Source organism: Narcine bancroftii, chromosome 8, assembly GCF_036971445.1.
Source record: "Narcine bancroftii isolate sNarBan1 chromosome 8, sNarBan1.hap1, whole genome shotgun sequence".
NCBI classification, from domain to species: Eukaryota; Metazoa; Chordata; class Chondrichthyes; order Torpediniformes; family Narcinidae; genus Narcine; species Narcine bancroftii.
In genome coordinates, this window is record NC_091476.1 from 16,861,648 (window position 1) to 16,886,601 (window position 24,954).

The window sequence follows — 24,954 nt, forward strand, 5'->3', positions numbered from 1 at the left end:
GCGCACATAAAACAGTTTGCCGACTAGTAATCAATTAACGTGGTTTTTAAAAACACTTAGATCTCATGTAATATATTCCAGGTACCTTTTTTGCAGTGTGATTAGTTAATTAGTAATTTCTCTTCTAATGTTAATAACGTCCAGGCAAATATTTCAGAACACCACATAGTAAATGTTTCTTGTTAAATTGAGGAAACTTTAGAGACAAAATCAACTTTTCTGTCAGGATTAATTTTAGAGATAAAATCCATTCAATTAAAATACATTTTTATTGTCTTGCTGAGGAAAAACTTTTTAGATTGTGTGAATGTGAGGGGTGATCTGGTTCCTTTCATGAGAACATGGAATGATCTTGTGTATATTCATCCATAACCTACCAGCATTAAAGCTTTAAAAATACATGCAAGTATTTCCATAATGCACATTGAAAACATTTGCATGTCTTTCGCTTCCCTACTCAAGTTCCCTTTTGTTAGAACTAGCAGATTAATTCCAAGTGCAGGTGGGCTGACAGCAATTGAAGCCAGATGTTCTATTTTCTGAACTGAGATGGAGGCAACTTCTGGTGATCCTGACTGCATTGGCCTCATCTTGTCGAGCAGTAGGTTTTGAGTTCAAATGTGGAATGCAAAACACCAGCTAGTGGTCCAAGTTCTGAACTTGTAAGTTGGAACTTAATCTTGACAGCAGTTATTTTCACTAAAAATAAAATAGTGTGAAGCTGGAAATCTGAATGAATAAAAGAAGGTACTAGAAATGCTCAACAAATCAGAAAGTATCTGTGGAAACTGAATGAACATTATTAACAACTTTTTTTAAATGCCGGGACAATATTGCAGTCTGTGGTTCATGTTAGGAGTCCTGAACTGCCTGAAATTCTACAGTATCACTTTCTTTCTTTCTTTGGCTTGGCTTCGCGGACGAAGATTTATGGAGATTTATATCACTTTAACAGTAAACTATATGGCTAATGATGCTTTAGTGATTCTTCCTCCTTCTCTCTGTTCGGGACTCCTTGTGTTTCCTTTCCAAATACAATCCATCTGCTTTGAAATCCCTTTCAGAATAGTGATCAAGGCCTCTTTGAATCTGCTGCTTCCTCCTGTCCCCTAGGGACAAGCTTGTGGTGCCTGAATGTTCAGTTGAATCCAGTGTCTGATTTTGGGGGTTAAGGTAAGCGCCTGTCGGTGAAGTTGTATTCCATGCAATTTTCTACATGTATTTTGGTTTTCTTTTATTTTTCTCCTCCCTCTGGTGTCCCTTGGGATCATTAGAATCTTGTTAGGCACGGGTGTCAAGGGATAGGAATTTTTAAAAATTAAATGGAATTGAGAAAATCAGTGAAATGGTTGTGTTTCTATATTCCTCCTTATCTGAATGTTGATCCATAATAATCATATTGGGAAACTTCTTATAAAATGGATAGCTAAGGGAGAACCTCGTGACAATCTGAATGTGGCCTATTTTAAACACAGTGAGGTACCTTACATACTGCATGAATCTTTAAGTTTTCCTAACTGATACACGTTGCAGGCCTGCAAAGAGATTTTACGGGACCTAATGCATCTTCTCCAACATCTGAGTCTACTTCAGAGTGGCGGAATCGACAAACCTACCAGACACGTAGAGGTTCTGACAAACCTGCTGACTTGTGGATAAGAAATACTTCCAATGTTTCTCGAATACCAAGGAGAATTAATTCTCTGGATAGTTCAGGAGACTTTTGCAGATCTGGGGAAGTAGCAGTGCCAAATTCCAACATCTTTGAGCAGCCTGATTTACATGGTGAGTAGGTTTATAGGGATGTTACATTGTGGTTCTCCATGGTTGATAAATTCAAGGCGTAATCCATTGGTGACTCTTTCTAACTTTAATAACTTGAATTAATTGCCAATTTTAATTAAGTTACACAAATTTATAGAAATATGTTAACATTATCTATTGATTTTGATATATTGATTAATAGAAATATAATGCAATACATATTTATTGATTTTTGAGTGGGCTCTATCTGTATATACAGTCTTTGATATAGAAGAGCATGCAGAATTCTAGATAAAGGTCTTGTGGTAGATGAGACCAGGATTAACATCTATCAGAGTGATGGCTAGAGCAAAGTGTGGATGTGTAAAGGAACTGCCCAAGATCCAAAACATACCACCTTTGCCATGGTGGTGCTTCTAAATTTTGCAGCAATGGTCCCATGAATAATTAGCCCAATATCTCTGGACCTGAGTTTGAAGCTGCGAGGTTACAATTCTATGGCAGTATTGAAAGCGGAATGGGCTTGAATTATTCCTGTGTAAAATCTGTTTAGGAAATTATGGAAGCAAAAGGAATTCTGAATGACAGTGCAGCAGGTGGAGATACAGAATCATGTGTAGAAAATGGAACAGGAAATTCCAATGGTCAGAGTAGATGGAAACAGATGGGGATGCTTGAGAGGGTTTATGGGCTTAATTGCATTTACTATAAAGCAAGCAGCCACAGAGGTAAGATTGATGAGCTGAGAAGGTGGTTTGGCACAAGGAATTAGAATATTTTTGCAATCATGGAAACCATTTATTTGGAAGGATAGAACTGAGAGCTCAGTCCGTTGGGGCATAGATGTTTCAGGTTTAACAGAGGGGCGTATAAAGGGAAGGGAGAGCATTACAAGAACACTCAGAGAGGATATCCTGGAGGGATTGACCAATGAGGCTAGATGGGTAGCACCTCAAAATAAGGAAGGGGTGATGCATTTGATGGAGTTGTACTATTGGCCACCAAATAGGCAGTGGGAATTGGTACCAAATGAGTCCTTTGAATTTTGTAGGGAATGTATGAGAGCATTTAAAGAACTTAGAAGGGTGAACAGAAAACTTGGCAAGGAGGATTAAAGATAACCCAGAATAAGTATATTAGAATCAAGACATGGGCAATTGAAAGAGTTGGGGTTGGGGGGGGGGGGGGGTAAGGTAGGCAAGCATTTGATGGGTCCACGTGAGAAGGAGTTCAAGGGCAGGTGGAGCCAGATGGGGGAGGGAAGGCTGAAGTTAGTGACAGGCTAGAAGGTGAAAAATGAAGACAATAAAGGACTACAGATTATAGAATCTGATTCTGTCATCTGCAGTGTCTTGTCTCCATTTGGTGCTTGTTTTGTTTTTAAACTCGTAATTTGACTTTTTTGTCGAGGATATTAGCGTGTCTATAATCTTCCAGAATCTCGGAATCGTTTTCCAGCAGATCAAAGAAACACAAGTCATGAGAGTGATTAAGCTTGCTAAATGGTTTCGAGGAGCTTCACCTTATCCTCTGATCCTCAGGAGTTTGTTTGCGAGGGAAAACGGAAAATGAAAATCAAGCTAGTTGCTCATCGTGGCAGGGCCTCCTCGTAACACTTTCTCCATTCCACTTTTACTGGAACACCATAGTCAATGGGAAACCTGGGGACAATTATGGTAGTCCCTAGTAAAGGGAAAGGACTGTGGCGCGAGGGAACAGGGGCTCCAGCAGCAATAGGTGAGAGAGTGTGATGGGAAAGGAATTTTGCAGCATAGTTGCTGGCATCACTCTTCAGGAAAGAAATGTGAGTTCTGCTGATTCCCACTGAGAATGCAACAACTAAAACCTGCTGATTCACTTCCAAAGAAAATTAACATTGATCCAAAAATTTGGCAGTGTAATTCCCTCTGATCTTAGTTTCAGAATGTCTTTTTTTTTGCCACTGATATTTTTTAAATTAAAATTTGAATGAATCTGGGGCCATATTTCAAACGGAATGCCAGTGGGTTTAAGTTACTAATTCCATATTACAGGTCAGCACAAAACTTCAAAGGACTTCAGAACAGAATCTTCTGCGGGAGGACAGATTCTAGACCCAACAAAGCAAGATAATGTTGTGTATACCTACAGCGATAAGCCACATGCCCACCTGTCTACTGAGATTGGGGATCGGATAGCTCCTTCGCTTGATAGCAGCACACAGATCCCCAGAGCACAGAACCATTTAGAGTTTACAGGAGATGTACAGAAGGCTCTGGAAGAGTCTGAGCGGAGTAATCTGAATGGTAAATGGGTTCTTCTGAAATCTTTCTTGCAATTGATGAGCCAGAAAATAAATTTTGTTGACAATGTTTGGGGCAGGAGACTAATCACATTTCAATCTGTATTTGTTTGGTGATGTTGTGGAAATTGCAGATATTATGGGAATGGGCTAGCCTGCCCAATCCACTGACCCTTTGTTTCAGAAAGGCACCAGCAGAGCTCGTGCCAGGTTCGCCAGGCTTCCTTTCTGACTGCTTCTGGAGTCTCTCGTGTTCACTTTTACTGACTTCCACATTGCCACAATGTGCAGAAAGTAATTGTTCTTCTGCAATTTTGTTCGTCTTGTTCTTAACATCCATTTAAAAGAAAATGCTACCCCACAATTCAGATTGTTTAAGAAAGCTCAGAATTTCCTGCAGTATTTTCATTTGAACCTGAATGTTAATTCTGTGTGCCAAATAGAATACAGGCAGTCCCATACTTTCAACCATAATGGGAACCGAAGGATTGGTTGTAACTCAGGTCGGATGTAAGTCGGGGAATTGGGACCTCGGGCTGCAGCCTGGGAACGGGGAGTGGGGACTTCAGGTTGCTGCCAGTAGCAGGGACCACTGTATACAATACTTTTAGTACAAAATATGTACTTGTACTGTAGTTTTAATTTAAAAACTTAAATTTTGGTGGATGTGCGGGTGGATGAACTCGTATAGGGCGGAAGTTGAGGACTACCTCTAATGGAAAAAGCCCGAAGGTGCATCAGAGATGTTTTGAGGATGAAATTCAAGCATGAGTCATGAATGAATGAAACACAACTATTTCTGATGTGGCTGTAGATGGGAACCACCTCATTGTCTCCATCACTTCACTAGAGGAAGTTAATCTGCTTCGCTCCTGTAATGGGTCTTTGACTTCTTCCCACCCATGTCATTTGCCACTTCCTGCTCCTGCTAAAATTTATTTGATCTCTGGGGTTCTGTCAATTAATATCTACACTTGGAAATATTTTCTTTGCATTTGAAGTGGAGAACAGACTTCAAATAAACTGTGGAATCTTCCTGCCAGTCATCTCAGTTTATTTCAGTACAGACAGTGAAATTGCAAAGAATATATTGCACATTCTGTGAACTAAGATGGAAGTTAATAGAGAGCCAACTTTCTTGTTTCAGTTTTCCCAGACATGACTGCAACATTGCCAGTGCAGGAGAATGTCCTGGATATACAAACACCAAAGCAAACTGTGGCCGTTCATTATAAAGGGGCACCGAGCACCACAATCCCAACAACTGATGACAAAAAGAAAAAGGTTACCACAAGCATTACTCTTATTCCAAAATGGAAAAACCAATCCAAAGAAAATGAAACCGAGAAATCTGAAGATCTTCCTTCTGAGCCAGGTAATGTATGGTGTTTCTAACTGCTTAGAATGTATTTGATTTTTATGGTATGGCCAAACCAGCATTTATTGCCCGACGCTTCCTATCTTTGGGAAGTTATGATGAACCATTTTCTTAAAATGATGCAGCTCTTCGCATGAGAATACTTCCACAATGCTATTGGGGAGGATATTCCATGATTTAGAAACACCGACAAAGAAGAAGTGATGGCGTAGTTCCAACTAAGGTTGGACTGCTACTTTACTACTGAGTACAATGGTAGTGGATGTATGGGAGCCGGTAGACGGTGTGGTTCCCATGTGGTGTTTGCCCTATTCTTGACGTTAAAGCTTGGATATTTGGGGATGAGGGGTGGGGAGAGAAAGGAATGGAGGTATTGGAGTAACTTTGTCAAATAACTTTGGTGGTTGAAGTCCCAGGTTTAGGAGAGGGTGTTGGCTTGCATAGTAACTTGGACATCATGCACTATGTTCATTATGTGCCAGTGGAGGAAGGAATGAATGCTCTTGGCAGCTTTGTCCTGGATGGGAACAAGATTCCTGAGTTGTGTTGAAGCTGCAACCACCTAATTAAGTGGAGCAAGTAGATGGAAAGGCTTTGGAGAGTCAGGTTCTGAGGCATTTGCTGCATAATTCTTAGTCTCTGACACATGAATATGATGAGTTGTGAACTTGTTCCTTCTAACCATCAAAAGAAGGAAAGGATTTTAAAATATTTTCAGAAATACCTGACAAGCCTTTTTCTTCAACATAGAGAAAATAGATGTGTGAATGGAATTTAATTCGTATGGCCTGACTTCTTCCTTAAAGCAATGTATGAACAGAATATACACAGGCTAGTTTTGCTGTGAAGCATGGCCAGATTTTGGGGAATACTGCTACAGTTGTACGTTACAATAAACCCAAAAGCCAATACCTTGTCACAGCTTGTAAAACCTTTATCATCAGTATAACTCCTTTAACATACAGACCCAACTCCTAGTGTCTGAATTTGTCATGAACTGGATGTTTTTTTTAATGCAGTAAATTCACAAGGATTACCTGCTAATGAAGAAAAGCAAATTCACCAATTGGTTGAAAGACCAGGTATATCACCAACATCTCAAATTCCAAGAATTAAGAATACTCTAGAAAGAACAGGTGGACATCCAAAAGCATGTATTGAAGATCTGAAGCAATCAAGTGAAGATCTGCCGGGGAAGAACAGAACTGCTGAGATGACTGATCAACGAAAGGCTGCCTTCCTACCTACTTTCAAAGGAGCCAAATATCAGTCATCCTCTTCTGACGACGAGAGAGAGAAAAGTCATAAACCAGGTACTGCGTTCACCATAAGCGCCTTGAGTAATAGGCATTCTGAAGAGGAAGCTGTCACAGATCCCAACCATTTTAAAAACCTGAAGCACTTTTGGGAAAAAGAAGTTGATTCCAACAAAGGAAATAATCATGCTTCTCAAGTTCCGTTCAGAAAAGGCAGATCACCAGATCACAAAAACTGCCAAGCTGAACTGAGACATTCCACGGAGGATGAATCAAAGTCTGATTTGCTAACCAGGGAGGACATTCTAGCCAGTAACTCTTCTAAATCAGAACTCTGCCAAAACTGGTCAGATCCTTCTTCCACTGAAGGAGAGGAAAATGTTGTTGAGATGTCTAGAAATATCAAGTTTGCTCCTGTCCCTGCTCCAAGAAGCAAAACAGTTCACAAAGTGGAAAAGACTGATGCTTTGGTGACTAAATGGGATAAGCACCCAGAAGAAAATACATCCATGGTTGATAAAGCTTTCAAAACAATTGACCAGAAGGCACACAGCAGTGATGATCAGACAAAAGATTGCACTGTTCCAGAATCCACTGAATATGGAAGAGCCACAACCATGAAGCTGTCCAGTAACTCTAGTTTGGATGAATCTATGCCTGACATGAAAAATAATCAAAATTCATCCATTAACATTATGGAGGAAACTGTAAATGAGGAGGTTCTTCCGCCAAAAGAGAACGAGAGAAAGGAGATGCATGAGCAACCAAAGAAATTGACAACAGAATCAGCCGTGCTCGAGTCAGCACCAATTTCAAAACCCACAGTGATCCAAGCTGATGATGACATCTGCAAGGAGAGTCCAATACCTTTTGATAGTGGTCATGGGCAAGAGATCAGGACAGCAATGGAAGATGGCGTGATCCACCTCCAAAAAGAATGCCTTCCTTTAGCAAAGGGAAAAGAAGAGGAAATCACAGTAAGCTTTGTGCCTCTGTTGGAACCAGGATCTGCCCAAGGAAACAACGACCAGGCCAACAATTTTCTAAAGAGCCAGGAGGAAGGCAAGGTGACTAGATCATCTGATATTGATATAATGGAGCCGGAGTCCATCAAGAATTATAATAAACACATGATACCAAGAAGTGGAAGTGAAGAATCAGCAACGCTCTGCAAGAAGGCACATTCTGGAGATTCAGAAGTGCAAGCATCATCCATGGAGGAGCTCCAGTGTGCAGTCAATTTGCCCCCTATGGTGAATAGGAAACCTCTGGCCCTCACTGGTACATACAACAATGACGATGTAAACAGCACCACCACAAATAGCATTTGCAGTAGTCAGAAGAAGCCATCTTCAACTGCTGTTTGTTGTATGGATGATTTGGAGATTAACACTGGTTTTAAGAAGATAGATTCAGGTTTGATTTTTCATATTTAGTTACTTATCTCTCCTTGAACGTTTCGCATTAAAAAATCCTGAAACTTTTATTAATTCACTCATTTTTGAATTAAAATAATGATTATTTAACGTTCTTCGATGCATCTCTCAAAAAATTGTATTTTACAAAAGAGAAAATGAAGCTAATCTTTTTTATTTAAAAAAGAATCCAGCTTTTATGGACCAGGTGTCCATTCCTAAAGTTTACTGGGTTTAAACAATTCCTTGTTTAAGTTTTGAACAAATCTGATCTCTAATGTCCCACAAAAAGTGCTGTGCTAACACACTGTAAACAAACGTGGTCCTTGGCAAAAAATTTGAATGATTGCATGGAGTTTTTTGTAAACTCTCCTGGCTGTCTATTTTCTTCCAGTTTACATATGCCAAAGAAATGCCCTGCTTCAGAAAACAGAACATTGATGTACGAATTTAATTTGCTATTAAAGTTATCAGAAGTGTTTTTAAAATATTGCTCTACTCTGATTCAGGATCTACTTATGGATTGTCCCCTGTAATGAGAGCTTTAGCCAGAGCCAAGAAATCTAACACTAAGAGTATGGACAACCTCAGCTCTACTCTGGACAGTAAGTATGGGCATTAGTTGTAGGTTTAACGTCATTTGGCAATTTTGTGTTTCAATAAAAAAATGAATGTCATCCAAAGAAAGCAGTATTTTGCTGCAGGATCTATTAATCTTTTGTTTGTTTTTCCAGTTAAGTTAATTTTGGCAAGACTGAAAGTCTGCAGATGCTGTTATTGTAGTAAAAACACACAGAAATGCTGGAGGAACTCGGCTGCTTTATTCAGTGTTCATAAAAAGCAAAAATATATTGGCAAAGTTTTGGGCCTGAGTCCTCCTTCAAGGAATAAGCAGAATATGCAGGAATCCAGACCAACAAAAGGGGTTAATTGGATGCAATTAACCCCTTTTGTTGGTCTGGATTCATTCCGCAGCCAGAGATGACAATTGAGGCTGTGAATTAAAATGGCAGGCAACTGGAAGTTCTGGGCCAATCTCGTGACTGAGCGCTAATGCTTCACAAACTAATCATCCAATCTGCATTTGCTTCCTCAACTCTTGAGGGTTTCTGAGATGTCCTACTTATTCCTTGAAGAAAAGCTCAGGCCGAAATGTCAGCAATATATCATTGCTTTTTATGAATGCTAAAAAGACCGGCTCAGTTCCTCCAGCATTTCGGGTGGGTTTTAAAATTAATTTTGGCATATAGTCAAGGTTATGAGATCAAATTAATTTGCATACAGTAAAACACTGTATTTGCCAATAGGATTAAAAACCTGACTGTGGCGATGATTGTGGAGTTGATGTTGCCCAAAGTAGAAAAATCTGTTTATTTTTAAACTCTGTAATTGATTTTTTTTTCTCCATCACTTTGAGCAGGAAAATTGAGATAATGTTGAAGTATCACTCAATTTAATGATTTTCTATGCATTATATGCATGTGTGCATTACATGAGTGGAATACAGTACTATCCTTTACACAAAATTTATACAAAACTTTGATATGGCTGTATTCAAGGTTGGACTGGTTCTTGATTCTTCATCTGCTGTGGGGTGGAGTGGAGGGAGATTTATCTGCCGTTGGAGTTTTAATAAGATTATAAGTTTCATAGGGCACAAATTTGGATTTAGGCTCATTTTTAAATAATGAAGTGACAGATGATGTAAATATTTCAGATGTAGGAGAGGGTGATCAGGGAGAGTATAAGTAAAATTGATTTAAAACATAGAACTAGATGCACTTGATCTGTGGAAAAAGTTGTCAATATGTGCAGAAGGAGCAGATTTGTTGCAAGCAGTTAATGATGTGGGTGGAGTTTTAGAAGAGACAATTATGTTTTTTTTTCACAGCCAATACATTCCAGGAAATTATTCCCAATTTCCTGGAATGCACTCTGTGTAAAAAGATTGGAAGGACTAATTTCTGTTTTGGCATTTTGCGCCCTTGACCCCTGGTTATTTTCAAGGATCACCTGCAGTCTAAACTGAGCTGTAGGTGATCTGTGAACAGTGGGTTAATGAACCGGCTGTCCAGCCTCCTTAAATATCGCACTTCAGGTATTCTGTCGAAACTCGTGGTGTGATACAGATATTTGGAGTTTTGGTCGTTCCTGTGTGAATGACCACTCCGGGAAGGTAGGGAGACATTTCAGAATGGGAAAAAAAAATCGCACAAGTTTTATGTAAAAAAGACACACCACATGAATGTTTTGAATTGGAATGTGGTGAGAGAATGAGCCGGTGAGACCATCCACTCTTCTCATTGACCATCTTTTTAGATGAAGAGGACTTCCTTGGCATTCCTGATTTAGCTGGATGTTCTACTCAGGAATTTCACCTTTATCAACAGATTGTGTCTGTGTTTGTTAAAAAAGTATATAGAGGCAGCAACTATTGCACGTGGTCTGTGCTTGGGAAAGACTCTCTCATCTGTGTGCTTGCCGTTTTTTTCCCTCTCTATATCATTATAACTGGAGCACCATGTTGCGGTAACCAGGTTTTTTTTAAAAAGAGTGTTGTTTTCTAATCCTATTTCTGCTTCACTAGTGTATCATCCCTGTGGCTGTCATGTCTTCAATGAAGCGTGCTGACACATGAAAGGTGCAAAGTGTAAGGAGGTCTGAACAGAGTTGACAATTGAAGTTGTGAATTAAAATGGCAGGCAACTGGAAGTTCTGGGCCAATCTCATGACTGAGCGCTAATGCTTCACAAACTAATGATCCAATCTGCATTTGCTTCCTCAATGTGCAAACAAATCACTGCTTCAGCTGGAAAGAATATTTTGGCCCTTGGATGGTGGGAAGGGAAAGGTAAAATAGCAGGTGTTGCACCTTCTACGGTTGCATACGGAAATGCCATTCAATGGAGAGTGTTAAATGGAGGCAGAGGTGTGGACCAGGGAGTCATTGAGCATTGAAGGGTGTGATCCCAATGAAATGCAGAAAGGAGGGTGAGAGGGAATTGCTTACCATAGAAATATTGGGGTGCGTTATGAGCCCAGAGGAGCCCAAAATCCAGCAGCAATAGATATTCACCAAGACAAATGGTTACTTAAACAAAAGTTGCTTTTAATTATCTTTAAACATGAAAACAGGATCACACTAACTTATCACTATTAACTTAACTAACCTAACTTAACCCCCTTCTAATTCGAAGTGCACGTGTATGAAATGTGTGTGTAAGTTTAGAAAAGTTATTTGATTCACAGTCCAATCTCACTTCTCGTTCCTCTAAATTTATTGGTTGCAGTCAATTCTTATACTGTGCACAGAATTTAACATTTATGAAGTTCACCAGGCTTTGGTGCTTGAAAGGTAAGTGGTTACTGCTCAGGAAGGTTTTTGTCAGTTTTCAGAGAAAGATTTGTTGTTCCTGGACACAAACTGATCCCTTTTAATCAGCCACGTCGTGTCTTGCTGAAGAAACTTGCCCCATCAGGGTTCTCCAGATGATAACCTCTTTCTTTCAGGTCATCATAGAGTTCCTTTTTGTTTCTCTTATTCCAAGTGAAACATTAGACAGCCAGTCCACACCTCTTGCGTGAACCACAAGAGCTTTGACCAAGCTAAACAAAGCACTTACAAACCCGTCTTCCAAATGGGGTTTTCCACAAGCTTTCCAGCTTGTCCTGTTCCAGTCCCAGCTGCTGCTGCTGACTGTAAAACTGCTGAACTGATCTCTCTCTCAGAGAAAAATCCTGTTTCTCTCTCTCTGCTTGCAAAACCACATGACCCCCTTAGAACAGCAAGCTGCACTCCAGACAGCCTGTGTCTCTGAACTACTCCTCTGATCTCTTTCATCTGTTGCTTTTCAAAACAACAATCCATTAGTGAAGTCTCTTGGGCACTCCCCAAAGTTTTTGCAAAGGCCCCCAGGAGCCATCCTGTCTGGCTTGAGCAGAGCTCCAGTATTTTTAAATGAGATCTGTTCTGAAGTGTTTGTATGTGACCTACACTAAAAAACCTGCCCCAATCTCCCAGAAACATATCTATATACAATGCAAACTCATTATCTGTCACAGGTGAAACATGAAAGTCAAACATAGAAACATAGAAATGCTGGAGGAACTTGGCCAGTCTCGCAGCATCCACAGGAGGTAAAGGTATATTACCACTTCAGGTCTGAAACCTTCTTCAAAGTATAAGCATTGATTTTTGTTTTTTTGTGTATTCTTTGAAGAAGGGCTCAGACCCAAAATGTCTTTACTTCCTATGAGCGCTGTGAGACTGGCCGAGTTCCGCCTGCATTTCTGTGCATTTTTATCTTACCAACCTGACTATTTTGAACATTTCTGAATTTGATTATAATTTTCTGTGTTAGAATGATATTACTTTTGCTTTCTTAATCTGCCAATTCAATGAATGTCTCATAAATAGATCAACTGGTAGAATTCACTTTTAGTATTTTTCTTATTGCAGGAGAAACAATCACTTCCTTGGTGAATACAAGTGAAACAAGAGATGGTGAGAGACTGATTATGAAAATATTTACCCATAGTAAAGTTTTGTTTTTGACTCTTTGTCTGAAAATGGATAGTATGCATGATTTCTGTTGAATAATGTGGTCTGCTCTGGTGTTTGAAATAATTACTTGCAAAGAACCAATTCTCAGTTTCAGACTGTACTGGTTGGAATAATTCCCCAGCATGTCTCAGTCTGCTGTGAGGAAGGAGAGTATGCTCAGGGGAATCTCAAGTGAATGGGAGGTGTCAGCATGAGTAGGGGTGCAGTGCTATTTTTTTAGGTGCCAGAACTCACCAACAATGGCGACAAGGAGGTCTTGCGAGGCCTGGCCTTGGTGGCTGCCATGTTGAATTTGGGATTGTATAATTGAGACCGAATGGTAGGTTGTGGAAGAAACAGGTTCCTTGTCTGTCCAGAATAGCACTCAGCAGGGGGGGGGTGGGGGGTGGGGAGAGAACAGAACAGCCCCGTGAGGTACTGGAGCAGTGCTCTGGTGAGCTCCAGCACCACCACTCCCCTGAGCACGAGAACAGATTAAGAATACTACCTGTTAATTAACATGCAAGTCTCCCAAAATTATAACAACTTTACATTTTATTTGCATTTTGTTTTTAATCTCTTGTTCTAGAAATGTCAGCTGCTGACTGGATAATCCATTCTTGCACTTCCTTTGTTGGAAGGGTACACTCATGAAAACTTGGTTTATTTCCAAACTCTTCTCATGATGACCTTCAACCCAATATTATGTTAGTACAGAAGACATTGTAGGGAAAACAATGGATGTTTCTTCTTGGAAGAATTACACACTTAATGGCCTTAATTTAACTGCATGATGAATCTTTTAAAATAATTTCAAGTAGTATTCTGATCACAGTATTCCACTATGTCCAAACTTTGAATGTTAATTTTAACCCTGAATGCTTTGATTCCTATTGTGTACTATTTTTGACTTGACAATTTGTGGAATTTGCACATTCTCCTTGACCTCATGGGCTTTTTTTCTGTCCTCTGGCTTCCTCCCACATGCATCAATAGGTTAATTGGTTGCAGTAAATAACCCCTTTTCCACTGGAATCCCAGTTAATTGGCTGTGCAGTGTCCTGGGATAGGAATCCCTTTGTGCCGTTTCCACTGGGCCACCCTTAACTGGGACACTAATTGCTTTTCCACTGAACACAACTCATCCCTGGGGATCGGAGTGTTCTGCCTTCAACTGGAAACAGGTGACTTTCTGCTGTCCCTTTTCCACTGATTTAATCAGCACACCTTCGTCAGCAAATACTGGGGATAGGAGTAGGGGTAGAAATTATGTCTTGAAATTATGTCATTTGATGCCGACGTTTGGACAATATTCCTTTTCCACTGGACCCTGTCCCAGTAAATTCCCAGTTAATTCCTGGGTCTGGGTGTCATTGGAAAAGGGGCTAATGTCTCATAGAGTATGGGGTTGGTAGGAGAACCAGGAGAGTTAATGGACAATGAATGATGCTAAACATTTTGAAATTCAGATTAAAATTAAGTCTCCTATACTAAATATTTTGACTTTTGCTGCATTCCAATCTCTGGATTTGGAATGAATGTAACAGTAGTGTTGTAAAAGTAAATTATAGTTTTCATTAATTTGAAAAGATGCTCAGATACATTTTAAAAGTTTAAATTGTAATATTTCAGCTACTGATGCTCCATTGGACAATTGTCTAAAGAGAACCACTAATTTTGGCAGTAGATATGGAGCATAGAGAATTAAAGAAGACCCTTTCCATGCAACATACAGTATCTTTCACCCACTACCACCAAGAAGGAGGTACAGGAGCATCAAAATTAAGACAGCCAGGCTGGGGAATAGCTTCTTGGGCGGCATGGTTAGTGTAGTGGTTAGCGCCAGCGTTTGGGACCAGGATTTGAATTTTGCACTGTCTGTAAGGAGTTTGTATGTTCTCTGTGTCTACACGGGTTTCCTCAGGAGCTCCAGTTTCCTCCCACCGTTCAAATCGTATCGGGAGTTGTAGGTCAATTAGATGTAATTGAGCAGCATGGGCCTGTGGACTGAAATGGCCTAATACAGTGCGGTATGTCTAAATTTAAAAAAAAAAGAAATAAAATTTCTTCCCGCAGGCTGTGAAATTGATGAGCAGTATCCTGTAACTGAGTAAATCATTCCAAAATATTTGTAGATATTAAAATTATATAATGTATGATTATGTACTGTGTATTGTGTTTGCACTGTGGTCTGGAGAAATGCTGTTTGTTGGGTTGTACATGTACAGTCAAATGACAAAAAAGTTGAATTTGAGGAAGAGTTACTAGGGCTTTGAGAGGAAAGAGACGCTTAAGGGTTGGCTCAGTTAGCGTAGCGGTTAGTGCAACGCTGTTAAACTGCCAGTGACCCAGGTTCAAATCTGGCGCTGTCTGTAAAGAGTTTGTACTCCTCATGTCTGCGTAGGTTCCCTCCGGGTGCTCTGGTTTCCTCCCACCCTTCAAAACGTACCGGGGTCGTAGGTCAATTGGGTGTAATTGTGCGGCATGTGAATCGGAGTACCTGTACCATGCTGTATGTCTAATTTTTTTTTAATTAGCATCCTGATAGATGGTTAATGACATAAGATTTGAACAGATCAATTCAGTTCTACATTATTTATGATTTCAAAGTCATTTCTGCCTTCTTGCTGATCTCATGATGCCAGCTCTGTGAATTTTCATACGTGGATAAGACTATATTAAGTCTTGGCCTTTAGAAAACGCAGCTGTTTTTTTTTGATGACATTAATGTTAAGAGTGATGTTCTATTTATAAGGATGTACCATGAAAGTGCATGCACAGATCATTCTGCTAAATCCCCTTGCTTGATTTTGGAGGGTTTTTATATTTTAATGCCAACATTCTTTGTCCTTCCCAGATAATGAACAATCGGCAGCTAAAGACCAGCCATCAGTAATGAGGACTCCAGTCTTGGATCACGCCAGGGTCAAGGAGCTGAGCAAGTCTGTTCCAATGCTAATATCTGAGGTATGAAACATAATGGTGGAGGGGATGTGCCTTCAAGCAAGTGCTGGTGGCATAACATGTATGATGCCCTCCAGAAAAACCTGAACAATAAATGCTGAAGGGATAAGAAATTCACAATGAATCTATAAACCTCAATCCTTATATGGCTGTTTATTTTAATTACTTTAAAATATTGCTCTCTCAGACACAACTAAAGTTGCATTATTAATATTGCAAATAAGGTAAGTTCTTACAAATTCAAACTGTTCAGAGGGGTGAGACCATGCTCTTGAACAGAAGAGTTTGAGTCAAGTCCTAATTCTGGCAATGGTTAATTCTTGACTACACCTTTGTAGTTCTTGGCATGGAACCACTGCTAAACGATGATGTGGACATGATTAACAGGGAATCTTGTATGATTTGTGCATTTTAGATAATTTTATCTTGCAGTAATAGTTTATTTAGTGTATTGTACTTCGACAGCATGGAAACTGATTATTCGGCTCAACTTGCCCACATCAAACAAAATGTCCCATCGACATTAGTCCCACCTGCTTGTATTTGGTCCATATCTCTATAGTGCCATCCTGTCCTTGTATCTGTCCAATTCTTTCTTAAACATTGCAACAGTACCTGTCTTGTGCATTCAAGTCTCACGTGATGACACCCATTCTCCCAGAGTCTCTGGATGCAGTAAGCGTGCACTACACTTTTGCCATGCCAGTGATGGTTTGTGGGTGGGAGACAAGTGAGCTACTGCATTCCATTCAAGAAAGCAATTCATGAAGTTTGATTATTAAACTGTTCAGACATGAAAAATAAATGTTTTCTTTTTCGATTGTCACCTAACACTTGTGTAAAACAATTATTTATTGTTGAGAGTTAAAATTCACATTGTATAACCTCCAGTACTGAAGTTATTTTAAAAATTCTGTCATGCCAATGAAGTGCTTTAGAACTTTAAGTCCAATATTTAATGCTATTTCTGCTGCTGGGCAGTTCTGCTGTATGTCTCCCCATGAGGTCATGCTGCGCACCTCTACACTGTGTGCTCCAAATGTCATCAAGTTTGCAGATGACACAGCAATTGTCAGCCTCACCAGCAACAACGATGAGTCGCACTACAGAGAAGAGATGGAAAATCTCGTGAAATGGCACGAGGGTAACAATGCGGACAAGACAAAGGGGATGATCATGGACTTCTGGAGGACCACGAATTACCACCCTCCACTGCATATCAACAACTCTGTAGTAGAGAGAGGGTGAAGAGCATTAAGTTCCTTGGAATTCACTTAACTAATGACCTACCATGGACATTCAACATCTTCTCACTTGTCAGGAAGGTGCAACAGTGACTTGAAATTTTGAAAATTTTATTTAAGAATTTTACAAAACCAAAAAAAAATACAAAACGTAATCTAAAACTACCCCCCTCCACCCCCTCCCACCTATACACCCCCCCACCCCCCCACAACCCTTCCCCCTTTGGAGCTTATTTTTTTAAAAAAACAAAAGTGATTGCTCTTTCTGAGAAGAGTGAAGTGGGCAAGGCTCCTGCCACAATTATATCAACTTTCTAAAAGACCTTAAGAGTGTCCTGGCCGGCTGCATCACATTGTGGTGTGGTTGCTGCAGAGAAATGGATTGGAGGTCAATCATATCATTATGATCCCAGGACCATAAGAATTGCAGAGAGGATCACTAGTGTCTCCCTTCCCACCACCACCACCCCCTTCCCCCATCAACGTGATCTATCAGTATTGTTGTCTGAAGAGGACATACAACATCATTGAAGACCCCTTCCACCCTGTACACAGCATCTTTCAGCTGCTCCCACTGAGAAAGAAATATAGGAGTATCAGAGCCAGGACCACCAGGTTGAGGAACAGTTTCTTCCCATGGGTAATGAGAATGCTGATCCACCAAAGAAATTGTTCACTCTAACCACCTGAGACTTCAAATTCAGGAAACACTATTTATCTATCTACCTGTATAGATGAGATACTTGTCTTGCACATGTATTGTTTGTCTGCATGTGTATTATGTCTGATTGTGTCTGCTTGTTTTTCACCAAGGACCAGAGAACGCTGTTTCATTGGGTTGTACTTGAATAATCAAATGACCATAAATTTGACTTGATCTACACATGAGACAAACAGCACAGTAATAAGGCCATTTCGGTCCACAAGCCCATGCTGGCCAATTACACCCAATTAACCTACAGCCCCGGGTACACTTTGAACGGCGGGAGGAAACCGGAGCCCCCAGGGAAAACCCATGTAGACGCAGGGGGAATATTCTAACTCCTTACAGACTGCGTGGGATTCGAACCCCGGTCCCAGTCGCTGGGGCTTTAACAGCATTGTGATAGCCTGACCGTGTAACTGCTAATCTAACTGTAACAATAAAACAAGAAGTCTGTCAATCTGGTCAGGTGGATGTCAAAGCTTTTTGTAAACTGAGCAGGGATTTATGATATACTGGCTATTATTCAGCATTTGACTAAGTAATTAACCTATAAACAGTTGCATAATTATTCCACCCGTGACCACTGATGGAATATTAGAGGTGCTGAGACGTTTGCTGCTGTAGCAAAACAAGTTCCAAGGCAATTTCCACAATATACCTTCTGGAAAAACTTGCTTTGATTTGGGAACTTTGAGCAGGTTCTATAGCGTAGAGAACAGTAGTTACCTAGTTATTTTCTAATGCAAATTGGCAAAACCACCATTAATCTCCTGCTCCCATGTCAGGAGCAAGAAAATCTTTAAATATACCTTTCGATAACTTGGTCAGCAGAAGAAATGAAAAATCAGAGTACGAAATGGAGTTCTCCCGCTCTCGCGATAACCAACTTTGCAGATTCAGCGTGATTTCCATCCTGAAAGATATTGCTCTCCTTTCTTTAACTGGTATGCCTTGATTTGCAGAGTGAATCTGATTCAGCTTCAGAGATCAGCTTCAACATTGGATGGCACAGGAAGACGCCAAGCGATGCGAGCCACTCTTCTGATATGGCATCTGTATCTTCGGTATGAATTTATTCACAATTATCATGCAAAATCTTGCCAAGTTCAAAAAAATATCTATTGGAAACTGTGTACAATTATTCTGGCATAAGATGTATGTGTACTCATGCTCCACAAAAATTCAACTATCGTTGTCACTCTGTGTGTCCTCTCTTGTGATGCCTGCTAACTGTCCTGGCAAGAAACCTCATTGCTCCTGTTTGCTCCATCAGCTGTTCATGGCACATTTTGTTTGCAACCTATGTTGGTGGAGGATCCATTCTGCAGGCAAGTACACCGTATTTCAGAAAGACCTAGGCATTCATTTGTTGCTACGGGCTGAAAAACAGTAATTTCCACTGATACTTGACCCACAGTTACTTACTTACCTGCCTTGTCACTGAGTGGGACTCTCACAATAGGAATTCTCAGTGGAAAAAGCCAGACTGACAATTCCAACTTGGGGATGCAGCCAAAAGGAAAAAAGGGGCCATGTGAATAGGACAAAAAATTATGCAAGTTTGATAATCTGGAGCAAGAGCTAGAATATCTCCTTCCTGGTGCCTTGGATGAGATGGTCTATCTGCCCAGAGCAAGTAATAAGCAGCTGATGGAATGTTAACCCAGGCAAAGATTAGACAAGCTTCTAATTGACTTTTGGAGAGCCTTGGGTCACCATTTCTTTGTTTATGTAGAATTGTAATATGTAGTAGGTGCTTTCCTTTAGTTCTAACTATTGATTGGTAATACCATTTAAATAATATATATGAAAGTGCTTAGTGATATATATACATAAATAAAAGCAATGGTGGAAATCTAAAGATGCTGCGAAAACTTAGCAGATCAGACAGCATGTTTGGAGAGAGAAAGCAGCGACATCTTTCTTATTAAATTATTTTATTGAGTTTAACGTAGTAATCCTCCATACAAAGTCTACTAATATAGCAAAATAGCAGGTCATGTACATATCACAAATTAACATAAATGAAATTCAAATCCATCTATATTTGTTGATTTAACATTATTTCTTAAAAATAATTCTGGATAGAAACCAATTGAATTACATTGGTCATAATACAGAGTAATATCTGTATAGTGTGATAATACAATCTAGGAGAATCATAATTAAACCCGTATATAATCAAATAATTAAAAAAAAATAAAAATAATAACTAAAATTAAATCTAATTTAGCCCCTCTCTCTAATCAAGGTTACCTTGTAGAGAAAAAAAGTAAAGAAATGGATTGAATAGTGACCTTTAGAAACTAGACAGAGAATCGCTGGAACATCCAATTTATTTAAACCTGCCAATCATGGTAATATTCCAGGAATGGGCCCCACATCTTTCTATTTATAATATTATATCTAATTTTCTCCAAACTTAAATAGGACATAGCATCATGCAACCACTGTGTATGAGTAGTGAAGAGTCCATTTCATTAAAATTTCTTGTCTGGCTATCAATATGATAAAAGCTAAAACATTCCCTTGAGATGCAGACACAAGTATATCCGGTTCACGAGAAAAATCAAACAAGGCAATTAAAGGGCATGGTTCTATATTGGTCTTAAAAATAAAGGTTGATAAAGATTGAAAAAAGGTTTTCCAAAAATCTTCCTAAATTGGGACACTCCCGAAACCAATGACGCTTCAAAAATTTTGCACTTCTCACATAATGGATCAACTTCTGCATAAAAATGAGATAAATTTGAGTTTGAACGCGTGTATTCTATGTACCACCTTAAATTGTAATAAATAATTCCCTGCACAAAATGAGGAATCATTAATCAAACTAAGAGCAGATTACCAGTCTTCATCCATATTGAGATCATGTTCCCAATCATTCTTAATCCCAGCCATTGAGGCTGATTTTAAATCCAACAAAATACATGATATTAATTCACCTTGAACAAACTGTAAATTAAAAAAAAATAAATCAATAATATTTGAATTTGTGATTAGAGGAAATTTATGTAATTTTAACTGAACAAAATGCTTACCTTGTAAATATCTAAAAAATAATGTCTATTAGAAAGATTAAATTTAGCTGACAATTGCCCAAAAGAGGGAAAGTTATCTCGAATAAAAAGATCTTTGGCTGCATCTTAATGGGCCGGGAACTGCCGATGTTATAAATCTGAAACAAAACAGAAAATACTGGAAATGCCCAGCAAGTCGATCAGTATTCATGGAGAGAGAAATGCTGCCCTCTGATGACCCCAACCTCTGGCTAAATCCCAAAAGGGCCATTGAATTACCTCCTGATCTTGCCCTTTGGAGTGGGGTACAAAGTACAATGCATTCCACTAGATCAGTGTCATTTCGCTGCTCCTTTTGGGTTCTGCTGGAATATTTGGACAGGTGACTGTGCATCCTGTGTCAGGTTTTATTGTGCAACCTTTTCCAGAGCATATTTTGTCCTCTGATTCTCAGCTCTTTGTCAATGTGTGCTGGGATGTTTTAACTTGGTGTGTAAGATAAAGAAATAAACCTATATCCTGAGTATTTTATTGTAATTTCAGAACATTGAACACCTTTTTTTTTAACCATCGGTAAACTAGATTCTTGGTTAAAATTCTTTTAGTCATTCAAATATTTATGTTTCCAAATAAACATTTATTTAAATTTGCAGATTGTCTTCTGATGACTGATTATGTGAGGAATTTCACTCTTTCATGGATTAAGCAAAGTTAGATACCAAGAACATGATATCTTTGTACAAATCCAATCTGTTAACTATCTCTTGTAACCTTTGCAAATGTACATCGCGGTCTGAATTGTGATTGGTTTTTAGAAATAACAACACGCTTGATGCCACTTTCAGGTGAGTGGAAGCATCATGAGTGTTTACAGCGCTGATTTTGGAAGCATTGATGCCCAGGGGTCAGTTCAGTTTGCTCTGAATTACAACGAGAAGAATAAGGTGTTCCAAATCTATGTGAGTAAGTGCAAGGATCTGGCAGTGGCAGATGAGAAGAAGGGTCGAACTGATGCGTAAGTAGACTTTGTCTTTTAGGATGTTTTCCTTTGGTTTCACTTCTTCTCCTCACCTCACTTATTTAAAAGCACGCCTGGACCCACAAAGGCAATGATCCTACCGACAGAGAAACAAATCTGTCCTGAAGTGGCTTAACTCCCCTTCTCTTCATGTTGGATTTTAATGCACACCTTCACCACTCTTTCTGGATTACTGCTTTATTCTTTTATGCTTGTGATTCCTCCCTCACTGATATTATTCACATTAGTTCTTTACCTAGTGAGGAACAAGACAAACATCCTGTGCCTTTCTGCTGCACTGGTTCCCTCTACTTCTTCAATGAAGACACTGATAACAATTTGGTTAGCCGCTACTTTTTGAAGCTGAAATTATTTGTGTCAATACAATGACTTTAAAGTTTAAAATAAATCATCTACATGCAATTTATTCTGGGGGCGGCATGGTTACAGCAATAGCAACCCGGGTTTGTATGTTCTTCCCATGTCTGCATGGTTTCCTCCCAGCTTTCAGAACATACCAGGGATGTATGTCATTTGGGTGTAATTGGGTGGCACAGGTTCATGGGCTGAAAGGGCCTGTTACTGTGCTGTGTCTAAATTTACGTGAAATAATGATCTTGGTCTTGGATTGCAGTGTAAGACAGATAATAGTGTATCTGGAATTCATTTTAAAGTTGCAATGTGGGTTTCATTTGCTCTGTGCTGTTCAGTGAGTCTCTATTTCTTCAAAATGGAGAATCACTGATTAGCAATCAGTAGTTGGAGTTTCCTGGTGTCACTCAAACCTGTTCCCCTTTCCTATCACAGAAGCATTCCAATGTGAGGTTTTCTGGTCCCTTTCTGCTAACTAACTTAGAGCCCTTTACCTGGAAAACCTGCCATTGAACTTAAACACTTGTAGTCTTGCATGAATTGTCCTTGCTTTTGCATGCCACTAATATAGAGAAGGATGCATAAAAAATAATGATCTCATTCTACTAGTATGAAATGCTAGACTTTGTTTGATCGCTGAGCTGTTTTGGCTAATTACAGATATGTAAAGACGTACCTGCTTCCAGATAAAGCACGCATGGGCAAGAGGAAGACCTCTGTTAAGAAGAGAAACACTAATCCACTCTACAATGAAATATTGAAGGTATAATGATGCAGAGCACTGAAACCAACTATCCACACTGAGACATCAACAAGAACTCTCATAGTGGAAAACCTGTTGAAAATATTGCACTGTTTAATAAATCCTATCACTTGGCTAAGCTTTAAAAATTGCCAGGACCCAGTTGTGAAATCCAGATTCACCCCTTTGCCAAGGCCAAATAAAATCAATTAAACTTCTTACTGTTTTAATTAGGGCCCAATAACATGAATGTAATGTATTTGAATGTGAAATATGCTATTATTTTTAACATTTCTCTCTCACTGTCTTGTTTTCATCTCCTTTATTTGTACATGCCCAACCCCTTCCATTTCCAGAAATCCCCAGCTGAAATATGCTTCCTCTACTGGGATTGGTTCTGTGTGCCCGTTTATCTGCTTCTCACCATGTCGAATATCACAGCCTTTCTTCTAACTTCATTTTTCTCAAGGCTGTGATGAAAGTGTCAGCAGGTTTATGCTTACTTGTAATGCTAGAAGTTGAAGTTTGTTGGTTCTAGGAGAATCTTGACGTCTGCAGGCAATTATAATTTTTCACTGCCTCTGATCACTCTTTTTGGCTATTTAGTCAAAGGAAGGGAAGCTCAAATGAAGCACAAAACAAATCTCTGATACATTCTCGACTGTTTTGCATGCTATCTGAGGTTAATAATCAAACGAACTTTACAGAAATGTGATCAGTCTGTAAGTACCTCTTCCTTGCTTTATAATCTTTTATAATCTCTTGGTGTAAGATTTCCATCTTAAATTCACAGAAGGTGAATGTTTGAGCCTTCAGCCTCAGTTTGCTTCACAAGCACTCCCAACTCTGCGTCAGAAACAGGCCACCTGAACACATTCTTTCACACCTGATTGACTCATCACTATCGACAGAGAATGAAACAGCCCTGCTTCTATTAAAAAAAATTGGAATTAATATTTCATTAAATTTTTATCTGGTCACTTCCCGTTATTGGATGCATCCTGCTCAACCCACTGAGGCGGAAGAAATAGTTTAATTTACTACATCAGCAACCTATCAGGTGAATAATTGAATCTTTACCCAACTAATTTCTTTCCCCCCAACAGTATAAAATTGAGAAGAGCGTTCTCCTAATTCAAAGACTTAATTTGTCTGTCTGGCATAACGATACACTCGGACGGAACAGTTTTCTGGGAGAGGTGGATCTGGACTTGGCCAGTTGGGATTGGGGAAATCGAGAACTAAACTGGTATCTTCTAAAATCCAGGGTAAGTTTACAAAATGTGGAAATCTACCTGTGAACCCTTGGTTTATCTATTCCCAGCAGCATTCCAGGGACCATTTAGGGAATCACCAATAGCAATGTCAAGGGCATTACATTCCTTTGATTTAGTGCTTCTCAACCTTTTTCTTTTCTCTCACATACCACTTTAAGTAATCCTTATGCCTTCGGTGCTTATGCCAAGGGATTGCTTAAGGTAGTCTGTGAGTGGGAAGGGAAGGTTGAGAACCACTGCTCCAGACCCAATTGTTACCAAAATATTTTGCTTGAGAAAAATTGTCATTGGCCCATTTCCTTTGGAGATATGAAACCGTGCACATAACGAGTCATCAGGTACGATTAAAACAATGGTTTTCAAATTTTTCTATCCACCCATATACATTAAGCAATCCTTTACTAATCACAGAGCACTTATGGCATAGGGATTACTTAAAGTGGTATGTGAGTGGAAAGAAAAAGGTTGAGCTCCACTGCTTTGATTTAAAAACTGTAGAGATCTTGAAACATTTGCCATATGTTGCATAACCTCAGCACTGAATAAAAAGCTAAGTTTTAAGTTTATTCTAATCTTAGTGTTTCAGGTTTTAATTAACTGCTAGCATTTTAATAATTATATTTTTAAAAGATTCTTTAAAAGTATTTAAATCCTTTTGAACAGATACTCCAAAAATTATTTTAAAAGGCAGTTCAAAGGGCATTGACTGGAGTGATCCGTCAGTGCCCATTAGGGCAGTCTGGGGCCTCCTCAGGCTTATTTACCAATCTTGGACACTCGGCCCTGTGATTGGCTATAAGCAGCGCAGCTTCCAGTAAGATCAGTCTCACAGGGCTGCCCAGAGTAGGTGTGGGCAAATCTGTAGCACAATCTGGACCATGTACCACACCAAGATGCTAAGGGTTTGAAGAGGTTTCCTTGAGTGACTAGAGGCATTAGGTATGTGGACTGACTCGGGAACTTGGGGGTTGATG

At 39.4% G+C, this 24,954-nt stretch overlaps 1 protein-coding gene across 2 annotated transcripts in view; it reads left to right on the forward strand.

Moving 5' to 3' along the window:
• Nucleotides 1-24,954, forward strand: part of LOC138740410 (synaptotagmin-like protein 2) — a 76,898-nt gene that overhangs the window by 44,595 nt on the left and 7,349 nt on the right. The window contains exons 8-18 of one of the 2 annotated variants that reach the window (XM_069892995.1): nucleotides 1,534-1,785; nucleotides 3,798-4,049; nucleotides 5,193-5,420; nucleotides 6,443-8,095; nucleotides 8,604-8,699; nucleotides 12,554-12,598; nucleotides 15,495-15,604; nucleotides 18,514-18,615; nucleotides 21,417-21,586; nucleotides 22,622-22,724; nucleotides 23,810-23,971. In XM_069892995.1, coding sequence (XP_069749096.1) covers nucleotides 1,534-1,785; nucleotides 3,798-4,049; nucleotides 5,193-5,420; nucleotides 6,443-8,095; nucleotides 8,604-8,699; nucleotides 12,554-12,598; nucleotides 15,495-15,604; nucleotides 18,514-18,615; nucleotides 21,417-21,586; nucleotides 22,622-22,724; nucleotides 23,810-23,971 — 3,173 coding nt within the window. The remainder of the gene's footprint in view (nucleotides 1-1,533; nucleotides 1,786-3,797; nucleotides 4,050-5,192; nucleotides 5,421-6,442; nucleotides 8,096-8,603; nucleotides 8,700-12,553; nucleotides 12,599-15,494; nucleotides 15,605-18,513; nucleotides 18,616-21,416; nucleotides 21,587-22,621; nucleotides 22,725-23,809; nucleotides 23,972-24,954) is intronic. The other variant, XM_069892996.1, reaches the window with a different exon arrangement.